The sequence below is a fragment of the Moschus berezovskii genome, chromosome 24 (assembly GCF_049115385.1).
Source record: "Moschus berezovskii isolate FMDL1 chromosome 24, NW_MosBer_1.0, whole genome shotgun sequence".
Classification (NCBI taxonomy): domain Eukaryota; kingdom Metazoa; phylum Chordata; class Mammalia; order Artiodactyla; family Moschidae; genus Moschus; species Moschus berezovskii.
In genome coordinates, this window is record NC_142483.1 from 9,138,551 (window position 1) to 9,155,565 (window position 17,015).

Below are 17,015 nucleotides of genomic sequence, written 5' to 3' on the forward strand. Positions count from 1 at the left end.
GGGGCTCTGTATCAACCTAGAGGGGTGGGATGGGGAGGCAGATGGGAGGGAGGTTCAAAAGGGAGGGGATATATGTATACCTGTGGCTGATCCATGTTGAGGTTTGACAGAAAACAGCAAAATTCTGTAAAGCAATTATCCTTCAAATAAAAAATAATTTTTTAAAAGTCTATCAACAATAAATGCTGGAGAGGTAATGAGGAAATGGGAACATACCCATATCGTGGGTAGAAATAGAAACTGGTGCAGCCACTACAAAGAATGTTATGGAGGTCAATCAAAAAATAAAAAATAGAGTTATCATATGGTCCATCAATCACACTCCTGGGCATTGATCCAGAAAAAATGAAAAATCTAATTGTAAAAGATACAGTCACCCCCAATGTTCATATGCTCGTAACAGCACAATTTACAAGAACCAGCAATGTGAATGTTCCTGAACAGGTGAATGTTCCTGAACATATGACTGTATACAGACAATGTGGCGTGTGTGTGTGTGTATCTACACACAGACACACACGCACACGGGCTTCCCTGACAGCTCAGCTGGTAAAGAATCCGCCTGCAATGCAGGAGACTCTGGTTCAATTCCTGGGTCAGGAAGATCCGCTGGAGAAGGGATAGGCTACCCACTCCAGTATTCTTGGGCTTCCCTTGTGGCTCAGCTGGTAAAGAATCTGCCTGCAATGCAGGAGACCTGGATTTGAACCCTGGGTTGAGAAGATCCTCTGGAGAAGGGAACAGCTACCCACTCTAGTATTCTGGCCTGGAGAATTCCATGGTCTGTATAGCCCATGGGGTGGCAAAGAGTTGGACATGACTGAGCGACTGTCACTTTCATACATACATGCACGCACCGGAGTATTACTCAGCCATGAAGAATGCACTAGCAACATGGATGGACCTTGAGATGATCATCCTGAGAGAAGTGAGTCAAAGACAAATAGCATATGAAAATTGTTAAGTCATGGAAATGATCCTGTTTACAAGCTCGAAACAGACTCATAGAAAACAAAGCTATGGTTACCCAAAGGGAAAGGAAGAAGGGATAAATTAAGACTTGGGGATTAAAAGATACATATTCCTTTATATAAAATAAAAAAAACTTACTGTATTGCGTGGGAACTATATTCTGTATCTCATAAAAACCCATAATGGAAAGAATCTGAATATATATATATACACATATATATATATCACTGCTGTACACAGGGAACATCACAAATCAACTATACTTCAACAGAAGAAACACAGTACTCCTGGGTCTTCCAACTGGACAATTACTCCAATATTTAAGTTGGTGCAAGTTCTTTTAATAAAGTCAGTCACTCCCTAGGCTGCTTAAGGTGTCCCCAGTGATGAGAAATGAAGGTCTCTCGCATGCTGTTTGTGGGTAAATGTGTTATCATCCTTTCATAATTTATAAGATAAAAAATATTTTAAAAATGGAATACGTGAGGGCACTTTTGCAATCTTGATCAGAAAACAATTACAAAAGGACTGATCACCCTGAGTGACAAGTGTCCTATACTGACACTGTGGCCAAGACACAAGTGGAAATCCTTAGGTTGTCAGGTTTGGAAGGTCCACTTGCAGCCGTGGTGTTTGAATGAAGACTCAGAAGTTCCTGCCTTAACTGCATAGGTTTTGTGTTCTCTGTATCCTTTATTAGAACATTCTGTGAGGGCCGAGACGTCGAAGTGTTCTGTGTACAGGACGTGTTCCATGCTTACGGGCTTCCAGGTGTGCAGGTACAGGGTTTTCTCCTCCCCACAGCCCTCACCTACCTCGTTCCAGGCCTCCTGGAACCTGCAGAGGTCGGAGCCCCTGACAGAGACACGAGTCTATCGCGGCACCCAAGACACCTTGACTCAGTGACAATCCAGTGACCAGGAGCCCCAGAGAATATCTCAGGCTACAGGGGTTCTGGGAGTCTAGAAACTACTGAGGGGAGGAACCCTAAGACCCGCTCCACCTGGAGTTCATGACACTGATGCCGTCCTCTCCCAGGTCCTTTCAAAGCAAACCAACAGGCATGGAGAAGTGTCAACACCCAGACTGCAAACAAGGCAGGTCTGCGTCAAGAGCCCACAGGCGCCTCCACCTTGGGCTTCAGGCCCCCCAGCCCCATCCTGGGTGGGATCTTACTTCCTTCACAGCAGCTTTGACCCCAGGAAGCCCGGCCCAGGAGGCAAGGAAAGCCCAGCCCACCCTGTATTCCAGAGCCTTCCATGGGGGCCAGAGGCTGCAGACCCCACCTCCACCTGGTTCCTGCCAGGCACGGGCGCCACCGTCCAACAAAGGGAGGCTGGGCCGAGCCCACATCTCAGACACCAGACAGCGTGTTATCCTTTAATGAAGAACCAGGTGAGTGGAGCCCCCATTCTCCTGCAGGCCCCCCTGCAGCAGACTCCCCTCACTCCTGGTGGCCTCGATGGCAGGGTGGCCCTGAGGCGGCCAGCCCTGCTGAGGGGTGAGTCGGCGGTGGCCTCGAAAGGCATTCGTCTCTCGGACCCAGGAACGTGGCAGCAGCAAGGCCGGAGGCGGCTGACGAGGTCAGGGCTGATGGAGTAGGAGGGCGGGACGGGAAATGGGGCCTCTCCTCCTTTCTCTCTGGATCTCCCTGGGACGGAGGCCAGTGCTCACAGCAGCCCAGTCTCTCCAGGGGCTGGAGGCCCTTCCGGCCTGGCCCTGGAAGCCCTTAGTCCCCGGTTCCCCGCAGACTGTCACAAGGCAACAGCCCACAGGGTCTCCGGGTGCAGGCGGCAGCCCGGGCACCACGCCGCCAGCCTCAAGGCCCCCGGCCTGCGAGGTGAGTCCAGCTGGACCCGGGCCAGGGCCACTGGAGCCCGGGAGGCACCTTCCACTAACTCTGCTGCTCAGGCACTACGGGATCTAAGAAGGCGGTCTCTCCCGCGCAGTCCCGGGGCTGTCCAGGCAGGGCTGGGGCATGGCTGGCCCGCGCTCTCACAGAGCCTACAGATCCGTGACCTTGTTTTCCACGGCCGCCGCAATCTGCTGGAGCCGATAGCCCAGCTGCATCTTCTGGGCCGTGCCGTCCTCCTCCAGAGCAGTGATGATCTGAAACGCAGAGACCAGCTCGACAGGGGGAGGCGGCCTCCTCAGCCGCTGCCGCAGTTGAGGGTAGGGGCCCGAGAAACCCCGTGTGCTGCCTGACTCACTTCCTCAGGGCCCCACTGGAGGGAGGGAAGGGAAAGTGACCGAAGAGTGGCTGCAGGGTTTTCAGCATTCCTGAGGTGGGCAATGGAGTACCTGACTCAGGACCAAGCTCTCAGGGCTGTGGAGCATCACCTCCCCTGGTAAAATCATTTTCAATGGAGGCCAATCTTGCCCACCATGCTGGTCTTCTCCCCCACAAGGCCCCCTGGAAGCCCAGCTCCCATCCTGGCTCCCCATCCACCAGCCAACAAGCAAATCTGAGTTCCCACGTGCCAGGTGTAGGGCAAGAAGCAGAGACCCGGTGGTGATGTGACGACAGATACGATCCCTGGTGTCGTGGGGCTCGTTGGAGGGGAGACAGCTACTGACCAAACACGGACGGTGCGGGGGGCAGGGACAGGGGGGCTTGCTGGCCATGCCTCAATGGGGGGGCGTGACACAGGCCGCTGCACCTGGAAGTCACGCTTGCACGCCACGCCTTTGCTCACTGCGTGTCTCTACTCCAGGCCTGGGCCAGGAGGCAGGGTCCTCATCTGTCAATAGCAACGGCCACATACCTGGGGCCACGCAAATGTCTGGGCAGATGATTCCAGCAGGCACTCAGTGGGCTGCTGATCCATTAGCAGACTGATGGATGCTCTGATCCTGAGGCCTAGCCCAGAATCCCCGCTAAAGCCCTCTCACTGGCTCCATCGTGCCCTCACCTGCCCCAGACCCTCTTCTCTGCACCTGCAGCCATGCCCGCAGAGACGGCCTACACTGCACGTGGCCACGTGAGGCCTCAGGTAGGGGTCTGAGCGAGTACAAGCCAATCAGTTTTAGTCTCTCTGTTGTGTCCAACTTTTTACAACCCCATGGACTGTAGCCCGCCAGGCTCCTCTGTCCATTCCCTTCTCCAAGGGATCTTCCCAACACAGGGATCGAACCCAGGTCCCTGCACTGCAGGCAGATTCTTTACTGTCTGAGTCACCAGAGAAGCCTGAACTAAGTGAGTGGTCCATCAGTTGGATTTTTCAACCCTGGAGGGTATGTGAATTCATCTTATAGTCAGGGGGGAGTCTGGGAGAGGGAGTGACTCTGGGCCAACATGGCTGCTGTGTGTCCCACCCCAGCACGTCCTACGCACCATCTCCAGGCCCTGCTAGACCCCCAGTCACCCCCGCCACCAGGCCCAGGAGCCCTGCTGAGGGGCCCGGATGGGGAGGGTGGTAGCAGGTAAGAGTCAGGCCAATACCAGGAAGCGCACGGCAAGAACAGCCCACCGCCCTGTGCCTTGGGGATCACGGAGGCCCCTCGCTTGAGCCACAGAGCCAGCCACCCGCTCATGTCATTCTGGCCACACCAGGCTCCGCTCACCTGGTCATAGTATTTGTTGATATACTTGTAGAGCTCATGCAGGGCCACTCGAGCCCCCAGGTCTCCGGAGTAGTTCTAGGAGGAGGAGAGACAGAGGTTTTAGAGCTAACGGGTGCCGCCGGCCCCTAGAGGAGGCCCAGGACCCCGGGACAGGGAGTGGGGAAGAGGGGGTCGGGAGGTAGAGGGAGGAACAGAGCCTGGTATTGGGGAAGCAGAGGCCCTCTCTCGATGAGCGGATGCCAGGCTCAGCTGGGCACAGGATAGAACCAAAAAGGGCCTCCTTGGTGGAGAGACCCCGCCCCTGCAGTTCCACCAGGCCCTGGGGTCTCCACTGGGGCCCTGCCTCTCTGCCCCTCCAGGCTCCAGCTGGGACCCTCTGTCACCCCAGGGGACCGCAGAGCCCAGCAGGATGGACGCTGCTCACAGTCTGTGACCCAGCCCCGCTCTGCTCCGACCTCACTCGAGTCTGTGCTGAGATCACACCCGGGCCCCTCCCCGGCGACCTCTCTGAGCCTCAGCCTCCTCTTCAGGACGATGAAGTCGACGTGTCCTAACTTGTAGAGCTCTGCTATGAGGGCAGTGAGAGGGAATCGAAGCACCCCACCCACCGCAGCTGGAGCTGCGACTGTTACTGTGGTTGTGATCCTCATCATCTTGGTTTCAGATTTAACATCGCTCATAAATTCCCTGGAGTGTGTGTTTGGGGGCTGTTTTAGGAGTAGGCGGGGGCACGTCTACACTGCCCAGGAAGCAGAGCAGTAGGATGTGGACAGGCTGGGCCAGACGGTCCTGGGGGTCAATCCCCACCTCCTCGCTGCCTAGGAACCGTGGTCCGCAAACCCTGAAGGGCTGCAAACATCTTAACACCCAGCTGAGTCTGGTCAAGACTGCTGGGACAAGACCCTGCTGCTCTCTGATGAGATGCTGGGAGCCCTGGTATTTTACAGGGGCAGTGGGAACACTCTTTGGAGGCCCCAGGACTTCCCTGTAAAGGAGCCATGTGAAGCAGGCAGGACCCTTGGAGCAGAAGGCCTGTACCCAACTCAAGAAGCAGAAGGAGGGCCGTACCCGAGACAGCTCGGCCAGGATGGAGTTCATTTCTTGATCACTGGCGGGGATGGTCTGTCTGATGTCTGCATAGTACCTACCAGAGATCATGGGTCCAAAAGTCACTAGGGAAACAAACCCTTCCTCACCCCACCAGGCCGACCCCGGGGGCCTCCACTGTAAACACCCACCCATCCATCCACTGGTTATCTTCCAGACCCAACTCCTTTCCCTCGTACCTTTCCACCATCCGTTTGTACCGGGGAATATCGCGAGCGTACAGGAGTTTGTTGATGGGGGAGTCCTGGGTGCCAGCAGGCGAGCAGCAAAAGCAAAGGAAGGGTGAGAGCCCTGACAGGGTGACCAGCTGTCCCACCGTTCCCAGCACTGCTTCAGTGTTAGAACTAAGTCCATAGCCTTCCCTGGTGGCTCAATGGTGAGGACTCTGCCTGCCAATGCAGGAGACGCAGGCTCCATCCCTGATCCGGGAAGATCCCACATGCTTCCGGGCAACTAAGCCCCTGCGCCACAGCTACTGAGCCTGTGCTCGAGAGCCCGGGAGCCGCGACTACTGAGAACACGTGCTGCAACTGGGAAGGCCGGGCGCCCTACAGCCCGTGCTCCACAAGAGCAGCCACCGCAGCGAGGCCACACACTGTGCCCCACTCGCTGCAGCTCGGGGAAAGCCCGCACGGCGAGGAAGACCCGGCACAGCCGAAAACAAATAAATAGAATGAACACAAATGAAAAGAAAATAAGTCCTGAATCACAGGAAACCTCCTCAGTCCCAGGCAAGCCGGACGGTCGGTGACCCAGCTCCTTCCTTCTGTCACCCCTCCCCGACGTCCCACCTCTGCCGTCATCACCTTAAACTTCCCCCCCTCTCTATCCGAGGTCATCTCTCAGCTCCACGTGCCTCCACCCAGACCCAGCAGGGAACTGGTGAGCCACGTGGAGCCCTAACACTGTTTCTCCATGAGCTGTCCATTCTCCACGGACTCATTTTAAAATTCAGGAAACTAACCCAGAAATTTAATTACATTGCCCCAGACCATCTCACTCGTGCATGGCTGAGCTGGGATTTGAAGCAGGTCTCTCTCCGACCAGGGCCCACAATCTAACAGGACCAGACACATCCTCTACCACCGCACTGGGCTACAGTCCCAGTTCTGTCCCGGTGGCTGCGGACAGCACACTTCCGTTCTCGGGACCTGCTGCCTCAGCCTACAGCTGCAGGGAGGGTGGGGCAAGAGCGCACTGCCCGTTGAGAGCCAGGGTCTGAGACCAGATGCCTGCTTCTCAGCCACTCTCTGCAGGGGCGCCCTCGGCATCCTGGTTTGCACTATTTTTCCTGACTCATCCAGGAAGCACCTGCAATACTGCCGGGAAGCAGGGGCTGTGTGAAGATCAGACATCAGAACCCGGACACCAGAGAGCACGCACCCTGGAGGGGACCCCTGGGTCCTGGTGTGGCCCTGTGGGTCTCAGCTCACCGTGGGCAGTGATGAGAGCACATAGACCAAAAAATGGCTCCCAACAGCTCTACGGATTGGAGACTTCCATCTCATTTCTTCATACAGGGCTAGAGACAGACCTCTCAAGAGGTCCCAGGCCAGCTGCGGCCCAGGGGACCAGGCAAAGTAGAGTCCGATCACAGGCCTGAGGAGCCACGAGGGTCCTCCCTGCTGGGTACCTGTGCAGTCCTGGTGGGGACCCTGTATCAGTCACGGACTCTCTGGGTTCTGACCACTGTGACAACTGACCTGCACCCTCTGTGCCGCCAGGCAGCCGCGGCTCCCCCTCCATGCTTCCCGGCTCGCCTGGCCCTCCCTGGACTCTCGCCCTTGTACTGCCCTAGCTGGGGGAAACCTCCTCCACTGCCCTTGGAATCCAGCCCCCTAGGCAGCCTGGAGATGCTCAGCGTTTACAGAATCCACGCCTCCACCTAGAAGCCGCCTGGTGGCCCCTCCTCTGAGTCTGAGCTCATGACAGCCAGAGGCCCAGAGGTCAGAAGGCACCCCTCCCTCTTCCTCATCCATCCAACCCACAGCTCCTGCCGGCCCTGTACCCTCTCGTTCCAGCTTGAACGCGGCCACTGCTCGTCCCAAGGACACCACAGCTTCTGCTCTGGACACCAGGCTCCAGTCCATCCACTGGCGACTACCAGGGGGCTCCGCCTAACTCTCAGGTCTGACCCCTCACCCGTCCCCAGGCGCTTAGTGGCTCCCCATCACCCTCAGGGTGAGCCCTCGCCAAGTGGCCTGGCCTCCTGCCACACCCACCAACATCTGCTGCCTTGTCTTGACACTGTGAATCACATGCCCCGGCCCTTGCTACATCACAAGGCTGAGGCATGGCCACCTTCCAGGGAGCCCGGGGACGAAGACTGACCCGGGGCCGCAGTCACAGGCCTCCCACATCCTCCTCCCTGACATCCTCCAGAAAGCCTGGAATCCGCGAGTGTGCACAGCACGGTCCATCCCTGGCCGGGCCGCCCCACCCCTCCCACGCCCTCCCGGCCCACCCTGACCGGCTCACCCGGCCCAGCTTGTGGTCAGCCAGGGTGCAGGCGTCCATGAAGGTCTGGGCAATGACCAGGAGCACCGCGTCCATATTGTCAGATGTCTGCACGTCGAACACAAACTGCGGGTTTTTGATTATGTTGATCCAGAACCTCAGGGGCAAGCTGCAAGGGGTGGGGGGGGAATGGGAGGGTGGCTGATGAGCAGCATGCCGGGAGGAAGGAGGGGACCCCACAATGAGCAGGCCCACCCGGCCCGCCCCGCCCCCACCTGTTGGTCTTCCAGATGTGGACAGTGTCCTGGTCCGAGATGCCATGCTGCTGGGCCTGCTCGTCCAGCAGGTCGAAGAAGTACTTTATGGCGAGCGGCACCGGGCGGCTGGTGCTGAGAATCACCTGGAACAGGTCATCCACAAACTTCTGCAGGGTCCCCTGTGGGAGGCGTGGGCGGACGCACAGGAGGTGTGGTCAGCAGGAGACCTCGGCCTGGCCCGGCCTCAGCTGCCCCGTGATACCATGTGAGCCCCGCACGCCTCACCCCCCATCCCACTGCCTGTCCCATCCCTGCCCTGAGTGCCACCTTCATGGACAGCAGGCGTGTCAGGTAGATCTCCGGGATGGCCTTGGCCCGCTCCCGCTCCCCGCCCCGAAGGCTGCCCCTCCGAGGCCTGGGCGGCTCCGGCTCCTCACTGGGCTTCACCAGGTGCCAGGGCCGGATGCCCCCCTCGTCCACATCCTCCAGCATCGGGGTCCCTGTGCCGAGACCTTACAGCTTGTCACCTCTTGTCAAAGCCCCCTGCCCTAGGCCCCCGGGGTCCTGCCAACACCCAGCAGAGTGGGGGCCCCAGCCCCGCCCAGGGTGGAAGGGAAGCCCACCCAGAGATCCAGAGGACCCTCTCCCATTACTGGACACCGGGCAAACCAAGGGCAGAGGACTGTGATGGGGGCAGAGGGCAGGGGGATAGGTACTCACTCTCTCCTGGCACGTAATCCTGGCTTTCCCGGAGGACGTGCTTGGTGAGGCAGGGCACGAGGGCCACAGTTGCTCCGTCGGGGACCTGCTGACCGCAGTTGGTGACCCCTCCGCCAGCCCGCCCCACCGCACCCCCCTACCCCCACTCAGCTCCCGCCCCTCCCACCTTATAATGCTGCAAGGTGTTCAGGCGCCGCCACAAACCCTGGATCTCAGATGTCACATCCTCGTCAGAAAGAATGAGATGCCCGGCCACCCCGGATCGCCACTCTGCAGGGACAAGGTGGGCTTGGTCCAGGGCTTTCAGAACACCCTTCTTGCAGCGGGCGCTGTCCCCTCTTCCCAGAGGCACTGGCCCCTCTGTGAGGAGCAACCTCACCCAACTTCTTGGAAGAGCAGAAACAGGGGCCCCTACCAGGCGCTAGGTCATTCCTGCAGAGATACTGCAGAGTCCACCCCTACCCCCCTGTCCCCCAGTGATAAGATGACCCTGCAGAGCTGGTCTAGGGCCAGCCCTAGCCTCAGGGTACCCAGACCACCCTTCCCCTCCACCCTCACCGACATCCAGGGTGCGGGGATCTGGCCGCTGGGCAAGGGGCACTCCTTTATAAAGCTGATCCAGCATCTTCTCCTTGGCCTGGGAGATGGTGTCACAGTCCAGGACCTTCACGGGCACACCCTGAGCTTCTCCCACTCCATGCCCCACAGCCAGCAGCGCGTTCAAGGTCTATGCACGACACGTGGGGGCAGTCAGGGCTCACGGGACGACCAAGATGTCAAGGCCAAGGACGGGGACAACCCATGAGGAAGCCACTGCCTCTGACCTCCAGGCACCACAGTCCCCCAACTCATGTCTTCACCTGCCTCCCCACGGACAGCGGCACCCTCCCCCCTGTGCCCAGCATGCTAGTGTCTGTTGGGTGAATGGCAGAAAAAAAATGGGAGAGCACCAATCCCTCTGCACTTGGATCCCAGGCTCCTTGGCTCAGCTGGTCAGGCCAAGGAACCTAAGAAAACCTGCGTAAGAAGTGGAGTCCCTGCCAGCTGGCCAGAGGAGCAGGTAGGCGGAGTCTGCACGGGATTCTCCCCAAGGAACTCCATGCAGGGCACCAAGGGGAAAGAAAGCCCAGAGGGAAAGGATGGGCAGGTCTGCCAGGGTGACTCCCAGCCTGGTGGGCTCAACCGCACCCCCTGGCTGAGACGTGGGTCAGGCGGACACTCAGGCCCCGACACAGCAAGGACCTGGGCTGGCTGCTCCCCAGACCCTGGCTGTGGGTACCCTGACTCCATTCCAAACCTGGGGAACATCTGAGCCCTGAATCATCAAGGTCTGGCCCTCAAGCCTCTATCCTGTAGCCAGCCGGAAGTTAGGCTGCCTCCAATCAGATGCAGACAATCACACGTGGTCGCCCTGCTCACCCTCATGAGAGGCTGACTCACCAGCCGGCATGCATACGCATGTGCGTGCGTGTACAAACACACACACACACACACACACACACACACACACACACACACACACACTCTCTCTCTCACACACACACACACACACTCACACACACACACACACACTCACACACACACACACACACACACACACTCTCTCTCTCTCTCTCTCTCTCTCTCTCTCTCTCTCTCTCACCAGGGGCCGATACTCCACATCCTCTCGGAGCAGGCGGTTGTCATTCAGGGTGTATTTGGCTTTGCCGGTCACACTGTCTACGGGCCCTTTGTCCACTTGATGCTTAATTCCACGGAAAAGCATGTACAAAGGCTCCCCTACTGCGTCCTGGGGAAGCAGCAGGCAGTTAGGGCTCCTGGGGCGGGTGACAAGCATGGGGAAGGGACAGGATGCAGGCCACAGAAGGCTAAAGGTGACTCGGGATGTGCTGGGCAGGGGCGTGCGGGGCAAAAAAATGTGCGGGTCGGAGCCCCGACCCTCCCTGGAGGGGAGCCTCGTCCGCCTCTGCCTCGCTCACCCTCACGAAAGTGTAGAGGCAGATGGACATCCAATTGGTGAGCAGCTTCTCCACTACGGTCTCTGTCCTGGGATGACAAGGAGGAGGGGAGAGCAGAGTCAGCAGATGCGGGGGGCCCAGGGCTGTCTATTTGGCAGACCCCAGACCCGGAGGGCCTGACTCAGGTCTTGGCTCCCGCTGTCCCTGGCCGCCCGGCCCTGTGGCTGCTGGCGGACACACAGACCTGCGCAGCATCAGCTTGGGATTCTTGGCCACATACTGGGCCACCAGGTCACTAAGCAGGGTGCGCAGGATGTCAGTGAAGTACTCCAGCTTTCCGTGCAGCGCCACGGTGAGCAGAGACGCCACGTAGGCGCGGTCCCGGGCTGAGAAGGTGCGCTGGCTCTCCAGGGTGTGGATGAACTGGCGCCGGGGAGAGGGGACAATGGGTAGGCAGGAAGGGCAGATTCAGAAACGGGGGGACTGGGAAGGGGCAGGGCCGGAGGGCTCGGGGGCTCCCTCCCCACCCCTGGAGGGTCGGGATGGAGGGGCCAGAGGGGCGGGCACCTTGGTCAAGAAGAGTTTGCTGTTGAGCAGGTTGGACAGCTGCCCCAGCCCCTGCTCCACGGTGGGGCGCCTGCTCTCAGGCACACCCAGGTCCCGGTGCAAGGGCGACTCCTGGTGCCCAGGGAAGAAGACCCTCTCGGCATACACCTTGTAGTCGAGGAAGGGGATGCCGCTGCCCAGAAGGTCACTGGTGAGGTCGGTCATCTCGGTCATCAGGTCTGTGGAGCCGAAGAGGCAGGTGTGGGCGCAGATCCCAGGAGACAGGAGCAGGCTGGGCGCAGAGCCCTGGGGCGCGGGGCCTGGGCAGCCTCACCTGTGAACTCCTTCTTGCAACGGTCCCGCACGCTGCTCTCCAGGTTCTCCAGTTGGATCTGCACTTTCTTATAGTCCCTCAGGGCCTGCTTGCTCTTCCTCCTGCTCAGCACCAAGGTCAAGGCAGGGAAGGCCAGGGGAGGCCTGAGCCCTTGCAGGGTCCCACCAGGCCCGGGCCCAGCCCAGTCTAATCCAGCCACGCCCAGCAAGCCAGGGTCTAGTTAGAATAATTCAGCCTGTCCCATCCTAGGCAAGTCACTCCCACCCGTGACCCAGCCTAGCCTGGGATCAGTAAACTGTAACAGGGCCAAATCTGGCCCCTGGCCGGCTTTTGTAAATAAAGATTTGTTGGAACACAGCCATGCATGTGTGTTTGTACATTGCTGCTGCTGCTGCTAAGTCACTTCAGTCGTGTCCAACTCTGTGTGACCCCATAGACGGAAGCCCACCAGGCTCCCCCTTCCCTGGGATTCTCCAGGCAAGAACACTGGAGTGGGTTGCCATTTCCTTCTCCAATGTGTGAAAGTGAAAAGTGAAAGTGAAGTCGCTCAGTCGTGTCCGACCCCTGGTGACCCCATGGACTGCAGCCTACCAGGCTCCTCCATCCATGGGATTTTCTGGGCAAGAGTACTGGAGTGGCTTGCCATTGCCTTCTCTGTTCGTACACTGTATGTAGCTATTGCCAGGCTGGAATGGCAGCGCTGAGCCACTGCTGCTGAGACCGCCTGGTCCACAAAGCCCAGAACAGTCTCCTGCTCTTTCTAGGAGGCGTTTGCCAACCGGTGGTCTAGTGTGCCCCAGCCCAATCCAACTACCCTGCTACCTGCCCAGACCAGCCACACCTGGCTATACTCACCTATACATGAGGACAATGATGATGACACCCAGAGCCAGGAGAGAGGTGCCCACCCCCAAGCCCACCTGGGCTGCCATGGGGAACGCCACGGGGCTCTCGCCATCGTACTGCACGTGGCCCAGGGAGAAACGAAGGTTCCCCATCTGCACCTGCAAGGGGAGCCCCCCGTGAGCGCGAGTTCAGCGCACGCCCAGGGCCCACCCCAGCCCAGCGCTTTGCCCACTGACCGTGAACTCGGGCAAGGCGTCGGGCGCCTCCCGGAGGATATGGTGCCGGGGGAGGGGCTGCTCCGCGGGGGGTTCGCAGTACAGGTGGTGCCGGGTCAGTGTCTTCACCACACACGGGCCATCCCCGATCATGGCCACCACCTCTTCCTTGGACATGGCAAGGTCCAGATTCTCCCCCTGGAACACGGGGTCACCGATCGGTCACTCAGAACTCTTCCCTAAAGGGAGGAGCTGATGGTCACTCAGATCTTATCTCCGCAAAGGCGGGAAAGACGGTCCCGAGAACCACCCGCAGGAGCAGGGTTCATGGTGTCTCGGTACTTCTTGCCCTTCACGTGGGGTGACAACCCCATGATGTTTTCCAAGCTGCCTCCTGACCTCTTCTGCCCCTTCCTTTCTGTACTCCTTCCTTTTCCTGGAAAAGTCGTAAACTTTTCCAGAGCTAAAAATCTGGAGACTAGGACTTGCGTGGTGGTCCAGAGGATGGGAACCCGCCTGCCAATGCAGGAGACATGGGTTTAATCCCTGGCCCAGGAAGATTCCACATGCCAAGGAGCAACTAAAGTCCATGGACCACAACTACTGAAGCCCTGCGCCCCACGTGCCGTGTGGCAGGCGTCGGGGAGCTTGTGATGAGAGGCCCGAGCCCTGCAACCACCCAGAATAGCCCCTGCTCTCTGCAACTGGGGGGACTCGTGCAGAATGAAGAAGACCCAGCACAATCAAAAATCAACATAGGGGCTTCCCTGGTGGTCCAGTGGCTGAGACGCCGCACTCCCAATGCCAGGGGCCCGGGTTCCATCCCTGGTCGGGCAACTAGATCCCACATGCCACAACTAAGAATTCACATGTCGCAACTAAAGAATCTGAATGCTGCAGCAGAGACAGAAGATCCTGCAATGCCGCAACTAAAACCAGGTACAGTCAAATAAATTAATATTTTCGAAAAATAAACAAACATAAATAATGTTTTTAAAAAGGATGCAGTGATCTATGGGAAAAAAATAAAAGAGGAATCCACCTGCCAGTGCAGGGGATATGAATTCAATCCCTGGTCTGGAAAGATTCCACATGCCGTGGAGCAACTAAGCCCATGGTCACAACTTCTGAGCCCATGAGACCCAGAGTCCACGCCGTGCAACAAGAGAAGCCACCTCAACGAGAAGCCCGTGCGCTCCAACTAGAGAGTTAGCTCCCAGTTGCTGCAACTAGAGAAATCCCATGCAGCAACGAAGACCCAGCACAGCCCAAAAAAAAAAAAAAAGAACATTTAAAAAGTCTGGACAACGAAAAGCTGGGCCCAAATCCTGCCCAGGGACCTAAAGAAGCAGAGCCCCGGTGGTGTCTGCTGGCTCACTGGGTGGGCAATGACGGTCTGTCTACCTGTGGCCTTTCAGGGTCCCCACCTCCTGCGTGTGTCAGAACACGCGCCAAGCACATGTCCACACGAGACACGCTGCCAAATGGCAATCAGCCCAGGCACCTGCCGTGTACCTGGCCGCCGCAGCGTGGGCCAAGTCATTTACATACTATTATTCAGACGCCTGCCACAGAGCGTGTCAGGACCCAGGCCGCGGGACCCAAGCCCCGGCCAGATGTGTCAATCCAGGCACCCCACCACCAGCCCCCTCAGCAGCCGCTGGGTCCGTGCTCCGGCCCCTGCTCTGCTGTCGTGCCGTCTCTGCCATACACAGCAGTACTGCCCAGCAAAGTGAAGGGTGCTGGGGCCCCACCCAGTCCCATCTGAAGCAGTACCTCCACAGAGAGCACACTCCCAGGCTTGTGCCGGAACGGTGCGCTGGGGTCCTCGGGGTTGAGGGGCTGCAGGGTGGGGTCGGCCTCATAGGAGAAGGGCGTGGGGTTCAGGGTCGCAAAGTCAAAGACCAGGTTGTCAAGGATAAATTCCACACGGACCCAGGGGTCCTCGGGCAGGCCTGGGAGGGCCGGAGTGTGGCACGTGATGAGCTGGGAGGAGTTCACGTGGCAAGGCTCCTCAAACTAGGGCAGAGGGAGGGAAGACGGGGAGGGGCCGCTGAGGGCACGCAAACGGGGGCCACAGCCTCCTCTGGTGCCTGCCCCCAACGCCGTCCAGGCTGAGCTGGGTGATGGCGAGCCCAGCGCCGGCAGGAGACGCCCATGGGGTCTTACATGAAGGCCGCCACAGGAGATGCCGCGGGAGCACGCTGTCTCTGGGACCACTCGGCGCCTCCGCTCAAGCCCCTGGCCTGGCCCTGATGCTCTCGTGGCCACAGTCACGCGGATTCTTGGTGTCTGTACCACATCTAAATTCTGCCCACAGACCCGGATCTCACGGCCTCCGCTGAAAACACAGCCCAGGAACCACTCATGGCTCACGTGAACCTTGGGCACAGCCCAGGCCCCGATGTTAGGTCAGCCCCAACCCAAACCCAAAGAAGGGGGTGACCGAGGACCAGATGGTTGGATGGCATCACCAACTCAGTGGACATGAGCTCAAGCAAGCTCTGAGAGATGGTGAAGGACAGGCAAGCCTGGCATGCTGCAGTCCATGGGGTCGCAATGAATCAGACACAACTGAGCGACTGAACAACACACCCAAAGCCCCACGACCCCTCTCCCCACCACCACTGTGGGAGTTGAAGCCCCTACTAGAGCCCTACAAAGCCCTGTGGACTGGAACCGCAAAGACCTCGCTGCCACATGCTACGCAGCCGTGCCCTTGGCCCAACACCTGAGGAAGCTCTTGGTGGGACTGGCAGACGTGACATTGGGGTCCGACGTGTACTCGAACTGGCTGTGCTGAAGCCTCCGCTCGGCGGCCCCAAACCACACAGCCACGGGGAGCGTGGCAGGCGTGGGGTGTGGGCTGGTCTCGCACTGCAGCTGCTCGGCCTGCTGCTCCAGCAGCCTGGGGGAGAGAGGGAGCAGTGGTAGGCGGGCCGGGCCAAAGCGGGCACGAGAGCGGGGAGAGGGCTGCAGGACACAGACCCGCTCGGGCCTCAGCTCACTCCCCTTCGGTGCTGACTGCCGTCTCCAAGGGTGACCCTGGCGGCTGCACCACCCCGCCCCCCGACAAGCCCTCATTGGGGGGCTGGCTGCTTCCCGACTCGGTCCCTATCCCCCTTTCTCCTCTCCCCAGCAGGCCACCCTCTCCATCTTCCCGCCGGGGCACAAGGATGGAAGCAGGATGAAGAAGCGGCCCTCACAGGTGACAAGGCTGGTCGCCCACCACCACTCGGATGTCCTCCAGCCGCCCGGTCAGAAGCTTGGAGCCATGCAGGGTGAGGCTGGTACCCCCAGCTCTGGGGCCTCGGGCCGGGAAGACGGACTGCACCTTGGGGTCCTGTGGGAAGGGGAAAGGGAGAAACAGTCAGGCCGGAGCCCAGAAACAGGGGGACAGAGGGAGCCGGACGTAGCCCAGAAGGCACTGGGGTGGAGAGCCCCAGGAAGGCGAACCAGGGGGCTGGAAGGAGCCACATGAGGGGGTGGCCCGCCAGCAGTAAGTGGGTGGGGATGGGGCAGCCAAGCACCTGGTAGGCAAAGTCATGCTCTGAGACGCCGCGTCCTCTTCCTGGTACCTCCACCGTCACGGCGCCTGCCACCTCCTCCCTGCTGGCCCCAGTGATACACACGAGGCTGTGGGCACAGGGTAAGCGGAGGTGCTGGGCCACACTAAGGACCCCTCAAACCAACCCGGCCACCCCCTCCCTGCCCCCTACATCAGGTGGTCTCCCTGCTCCTGATACTGACAGATTCTCTTGCTTTGGAACGAATTCCTTAACAGCTTGCCAGGAGGCTCTGCCATTTGAGAATTAATATTCGTGGTTCGATCCTTCAAGTCCAACCCCAGACCCCCACTGACGAGGAGAATTTCTCTCTCTGTGGGACACAGATTTACCAAAGGACCCTGTAATGTTGGGGGCAGAGGTGAGCTGAGAGTTGAGCGGGCCTGACTGACGATCTTCACCGCGGGGCACAGCATCAGTTACAAGGCAGTGATACCTTGGGACTTCCCTGGTGGTCCAGTGGTAAAGAATCT

The 17,015-nt window shown here is 59.0% G+C and overlaps 2 protein-coding genes across 11 annotated transcripts in view; one reads left to right on the forward strand and one right to left on the reverse strand.

The window, feature by feature from the left end:
- The window catches only part of FBXW12 (F-box and WD repeat domain containing 12), a gene marked incomplete at its 5' end in the record, with an annotated part of 37,868 nt that extends 34,969 nt beyond the window's left edge, over window positions 1–2,899 (forward strand). Inside the window, 3 exon segments of the mRNA XM_088831673.1 lie at window positions 2,442–2,555; window positions 2,723–2,812; window positions 2,884–2,899. Coding sequence (XP_088687799.1) covers window positions 2,442–2,555; window positions 2,723–2,812; window positions 2,884–2,899 — 220 coding nt within the window.
- PLXNB1 (plexin B1) overlaps window positions 2,339–17,015 on the reverse strand; it is a 29,372-nt gene continuing 14,695 nt past the window's right edge. For 9 of the 10 annotated variants that reach the window (XM_055413740.2, XM_055413739.2, XM_055413732.2 and 6 more), the window contains 22 exons: window positions 16,507–16,612; window positions 16,183–16,319; window positions 15,708–15,884; window positions 15,146–15,317; window positions 14,753–14,995; window positions 12,998–13,174; window positions 12,771–12,919; window positions 11,916–12,016; window positions 11,603–11,820; window positions 11,280–11,458; window positions 11,057–11,123; window positions 10,720–10,866; window positions 9,636–9,804; window positions 9,244–9,347; window positions 9,078–9,162; window positions 8,685–8,869; window positions 8,376–8,536; window positions 8,122–8,269; window positions 5,823–5,887; window positions 5,605–5,680; window positions 4,537–4,611; window positions 2,339–3,081 (listed from right to left, as the gene is read on the reverse strand). In XM_055413740.2, the coding sequence (XP_055269715.2) occupies window positions 2,977–3,081; window positions 4,537–4,611; window positions 5,605–5,680; window positions 5,823–5,887; window positions 8,122–8,269; window positions 8,376–8,536; window positions 8,685–8,869; window positions 9,078–9,162; window positions 9,244–9,347; window positions 9,636–9,804; window positions 10,720–10,866; window positions 11,057–11,123; window positions 11,280–11,458; window positions 11,603–11,820; window positions 11,916–12,016; window positions 12,771–12,919; window positions 12,998–13,174; window positions 14,753–14,995; window positions 15,146–15,317; window positions 15,708–15,884; window positions 16,183–16,319; window positions 16,507–16,612 (3,046 nt within the window). In that variant the 3' untranslated portion in view covers window positions 2,339–2,976. The remainder of the gene's footprint in view (window positions 3,082–4,536; window positions 4,612–5,604; window positions 5,681–5,822; window positions 5,888–8,121; window positions 8,270–8,375; window positions 8,537–8,684; window positions 8,870–9,077; window positions 9,163–9,243; window positions 9,348–9,635; window positions 9,805–10,719; window positions 10,867–11,056; window positions 11,124–11,279; window positions 11,459–11,602; window positions 11,821–11,915; window positions 12,017–12,770; window positions 12,920–12,997; window positions 13,175–14,752; window positions 14,996–15,145; window positions 15,318–15,707; window positions 15,885–16,182; window positions 16,320–16,506; window positions 16,613–17,015) is intronic. The other variant, XM_055413742.2, reaches the window with a different exon arrangement.